The sequence below is a fragment of the Tachysurus fulvidraco genome, chromosome 2 (genome assembly GCF_022655615.1).
Source record: "Tachysurus fulvidraco isolate hzauxx_2018 chromosome 2, HZAU_PFXX_2.0, whole genome shotgun sequence".
NCBI lineage: Eukaryota > Metazoa > Chordata > Actinopteri > Siluriformes > Bagridae > Tachysurus > Tachysurus fulvidraco.
Genome location: NC_062519.1, coordinates 659,658 through 664,721, shown reverse-complemented (window position 1 = coordinate 664,721; position 5,064 = coordinate 659,658). Strand labels below are relative to the sequence as shown.

At 46.6% G+C, this 5,064-nt stretch overlaps 1 protein-coding gene across 4 annotated transcripts in view; it reads left to right on the top strand.

The window, feature by feature from the left end:
* The window catches only part of LOC125138347 (POC1 centriolar protein homolog A-like), a 28,519-nt gene extending 23,717 nt beyond the window's left edge, over positions 1-4,802 (top strand). For all 4 annotated transcript variants that reach the window (XR_007140044.1, XM_047810585.1, XM_047810584.1 and 1 more), the window contains one exon: positions 4,371-4,802. Coding sequence is in view for 3 of the 4 variants with exons in the window: in XM_047810585.1 (XP_047666541.1) it covers positions 4,371-4,475 (105 nt within the window). In the remaining variant the exon portion in view is untranslated. The remainder of the gene's footprint in view (positions 1-4,370) is intronic.
* Positions 4,803-5,064: the final 262 nt, after the last annotated feature.

The window sequence follows — 5,064 nt, the reverse complement described above, 5'->3', positions numbered from 1 at the left end:
AGTATAGACTGGGGTGTTGTGTAGAGTTAAGTATAGACTGAGGTGTTGTGTAGAGTTGTGTATAGACTGAGGTGTTGTGTAGAGTTGTGTATAGACTGAGGTGTTGTGTAGAGTTGTGTATAGACTGAGGTGTTGTGTAGAGTTGTGTATAGACTGGGGTGTTGTGTAGAGTTAAGTATAGACTGGGGTGTTGTGTAGAGTTAAGTATAGACTGGGGTGTTGTGTAGAGTTAAGTATAGACTGGGGTGTTGTGTAGAGTTAAGTATAGACTGGGGTGTTGTGTAGAGTTGTGTATAGACTGGGGTGTTGTGTAGAGTTGTGTATAGACTGAGGTGTTGTGTAGAGTTGTGTATAGACTGGGGTGTTGTGTAGAGTTAAGTATAGACTGAGGTGTTGTGTAGAGTTAAGTATAGACTGGGGTGTTGTGTAGAGTTAAGTATAGACTGGGGTGTTGTGTAGAGTTAAGTATAGACTGGGGTGTTGTGTAGAGTTGTGTATAGACTGGGGTGTTGTGTAGAGTTGTGTATAGACTGAGGTGTTGTGTAGAGTTGTGTATAGACTGGGGTGTTGTGTAGAGTTAAGTATAGACTGAGGTGTTGTGTAGAGTTAAGTATAGACTGGGGTGTTGTGTAGAGTTAAGTATAGACTGAGGTGTTGTGTAGAGTTAAGTATAGACTGGGGTGTTGTGTAGAGTTGTGTATAGACTGAAGTGTTGTGTAGAGTTGTGTATAGACTGAGGTGTTGTGTAGAGTTGTGTATAGACTGAGGTGTTGTGTAGAGTTGTGTATAGACTGAGGTGTTGTGTAGAGTTGTGTATAGACTGAGGTGTTGTGTAGAGTTGTGTATAGACTGAGGTGTTGTGTAGAGTTGTGTATAGACTGAGGTGTTGTGTAGAGTTGTGTATAGACTGGGGTGTTGTGTAGAGTTAAGTATAGACTGAGGTGTTGTGTAGAGTTGTGTATAGACTGAGGTGTTGTGTAGAGTTGTGTATAGACTGAGGTGTTGTGTAGAGTTAAGTATAGACTGGGGTGTTGTGTAGAGTTAAGTATAGACTGGGGTGTTGTGTAGAGTTGTGTATAGACTGAGGTGTTGTGTAGAGTTGTGTATAGACTGAGGTGTTGTGTAGAGTTGTGTATAGACTGGGGTGTTGTGTAGAGTTAAGTATAGACTGAGGTGTTGTGTAGAGTTGTGTATAGACTGAGGTGTTGTGTAGAGTTGTGTATAGACTGAGGTGTTGTGTAGAGTTGTGTATAGACTGGGGTGTTGTGTAGAGTTGTGTATAGACTGAGGTGTTGTGTAGAGTTGTGTATAGACTGAGGTGTTGTGTAGAGTTGTGTAACATCTCGGTTACACATTTAAGATCCTGATCATTACACAGTGTCAGGACTCAGCCCGGACTTTTGGCCATGTGCCTTTTGTTTATGTTCTGTTTTCACGTACCTGCCCCGCCCTTGTCTTTTCCTCCCAGCCTCGGCACACCTGTCCCTCATGTGTCATGATTATTAGTACTATTTAGTTGAGCCGCGTTGCCTTGTGCAGCGCGGAATCCTTTTGTCTCCATGTCTGGTTTGTCTTTGTCCTGTTTCGTGTTTTGTTTTGTTAATAAATCCCCGTTTATTTTAGCTATCCTGCAGTTGGGTCCGTTTCTTACCTCGCGCACCCTGACACAGTGCATTTAGAACTAATCATGTACATAATAAACAGTAAGTAGATTATAACGTAGAAGTACATCACATTCCTCTCGCTGGTTCCTGACTTTTGGACACGCTCTTAATGGAAAAGCTCAGGCTGATGTAAAGAACATTCGCTACAGACTCTGATGTGAAACATCTGGCAACCACATCAGAGAGAACTTCTATAATGTGTAGGTCTGATCAGTAAAAAAAAGCTCTGCATGCAGAGAACTCCGTATGGAGAACTCACTATGGAGAACTCACTATGGAGAACTCAGTATGGAGAACTCACTATGGAGAACTCAGTATGGAGAACTCCATATGGAGAACTCAGTATGGAGAACTCAGTATGGAGAACTCCATATGGAGAACTCAGTATGGAGAACTCACTATGGAGAACTCACTATGGAGAACTCAGTATGGAGAACTCAGTATGGAGAACTCACTATGGAGAACTCAGTATGGAGAACTCCATATGGAGAACTCAGTATGGAGAACTCACTATGGAGAACTCCGTATGGAGAACTCAGTATGGAGAACTCAAAAAAGTGACCAGTTACATCAGCAAGTGCATTGATGACGTGACCGTCTCCAAGACCATCACTATTGCCCCTTTTCCCACCGAGGCAGTTTGAGTGCAGGTTCGGAGCCTAATTTAGAACCAGTTAAGTAGCACCAAAACGTCGCTGGTCTAGACTTAAGAACCGCTTGCGTCAGGGGCTGTGGGCAGGGCTGTGGGCGGGGCTACTGTTAGCGCATTTGATAATGTACCTTAAGTATACTAATGTTTAATACACTTTTACTTTACCGCGATATGATACATTATCAGCACACATGATAGTAGGTAGCTACATGCTAAGGCTAACTTTTTTTCTGTGTTAACGATAAAATAACGTTATGTACTTTATCGATCACAACCTCCGTTTATACAGATTACACGGAGCCGCACGTACACGTTTTATTCGCCGCGTTTGGATGCCGATGTAGGTTCACAAAGCCATGAGCATTAACAGTAAAGCAACATCTGCCATTGTTGTTGTGTTTGTGTTTGTTGCTGCTGCGCTAACGTCGCTGGGACACGTGACACGTATACAGTGACATCACACTCGACTCTGTGATGCTCTCTAGCCGGTGGAAAGGCATAAAGCTTCTTAGAAGGTTCACCAGTGGAACCAACTTTGAACCAGCACCAGCGCTAGCTCTGAACCAGCACCCGGTTCTTTCTGGTGGAAAAGAGGCATACACGCTCGAACCAGAAGCCGTGGATAACTGCTAAAGTGCGTGTGCTGCTGAAGACTAGAGACCTAGCCTTCAGAACAGGGGACAGGGCGGCCCTAAGAACAGCAAGGGCCAAACTGTCCCCAGCCATCAGAGAGGCAAAGCATGCACACGCCCAGACAATCCATAGCCACAGGCATACAGGCGATCACAAAGACCGCTTCACCTGCCTGTGATAGCGACGCCTCCCTCCCAGATGTGCTGAACGACTTCTATGCTCGGTTTGAGGTGCAGAACAACGTAACGTCAAGGAAGACCAATCCTCCTCCCGACAACCAGATACTCTGTCTATCCACAGCCAACGTGAGAAGATCTCTATGCAGAATTAACCCACAGAAGGCTGCTGGACCAGACAACATTCCTGGCAGGGTGCTCAGAGAATGTGCAGAACAGCTAGCGGATGTCTTCACTGACATCTTCAACATTTCCCTGAGCAGCGCTGTTGTTCCTACGGGCCTCAAGACAACCACCATTGTCCCCATTCCAAAGAAGTCTACAGTGTCCGGCCTCAATGTCTATCGTCCCGTTGCACTCACACCCATCGTTATGAAGTGCTTTGAGAAGCTCGTCACGAGGCACATCAAGACCCAGTTACCACCCTCACTGGACCCCCTACAAACCGCTCCACAGACGATGCCATTGCCACGGCCCTCCACTTATCCCTCACCCACCTGGACAATAAAGACACTTATGTGCGAATGCTGTTCATAGTCTTTAGTTCAGCATTCAGTACAAAATCATCCCTCAGCACCTGATTGGGAAGCTGAGCTGCTGGGACTGAACACACTAGGAGACCTCAGTCAGTCCGGATTGGGAACTGCATCTCCAGCACCACCACACTGAGCACTGGAGCTCCTCAAGGCTGCGTGCTCAGTCCACTGCTGTTCACTCTGGATGACCCCACACACACTCTTCACCCCACACACCCCCACACACTCTCTTCACCCCTCACACCCCTCACACACACTCTTCTCCCAACACACCCCTCACACACACTCTTCACCCCACACACCAGACACACACTCTTCACCCCACACACCCACACACACTTTTCACCCCACACACCAGACACACACTCTTCTCCCAACACACCCCTCACACACACTCTTCACCCCACACACCAGACACACACTCTTCTCCCAACACACCCCTCACACACACTCTTCACCCCACACACCAGACACACACTCTTCACCCCACACACCCCTCACACACACTCTTCAACCTACTACCGGATTCATCTTCGTCACCTCAAGAGCAAAAAACATATCAATTTATTCTTTTATTAAAACACCTGGATGCTAACATTCATCTCCCTCCATCTCTCTCCCTCCCCTCTCTCTCTCCCCTCTCTCTCTCCCTCTCCCTCTACCTGTCTCCCTCCCCTCTCTCTCTCCCTCTCTCTCCCTCTCTCTGTAGACGGTGTCCATACTCGAACAGAGACTGACTTTGACGGAGGACAAACTAAAGGAATGTGTGGAGAATCAGCACAAAATCAATCTGCAGCTTCAGAGCAGAACTTAGTCTGGTCTCTAACAGCCCCCCGTCTGGTCTCTAACAGCCCCCCGTCTGGTCTCTAACAGCCCACCGTCTGGTCTCTAACAGCCCCCCGTCTGGTCTCTAACAGCCCCCCGTCTGGTCTCTAAAAGCCCCCGTCTGGTCTCTAATAGCCCCCGTCTGGTCTCTAACAGCCACCCGTCTGGTCTCTAACAGCCCCCGTCTGGTCTCTAACAGCCCCCCGTCTGGTCTCTAACAGCCCCCCGTCTGGTCTCTAATAGCCCCTGTCTGGTCTCTAACAGCTGGTCTCTAACAGCTCAGTTCTTTCATTTTCCTCCTTTTCTGAAACCTCTGGAAAACCCCTGGTGTTTTCAGACAGTTAGCTTCTAGCGCTGTAGCAGGTTGTGTGTTGATTGTAGCAGCAGTGACTTTTCTGCCAGTTGTATGTTTTCAGTGTGTGATTTTTTTTGTGCTGTTTGTGTTTTTATATCCGTATTTTTAAATTAAACACTCTCTTATTTCAGAAAGTGAATATAAAGTTCATTAATGATTAATGACGTATTTCCCTGCAGCATGTTTGTGTTAAACTCGTTCAGGATGTAGTTAATGTTGAGCT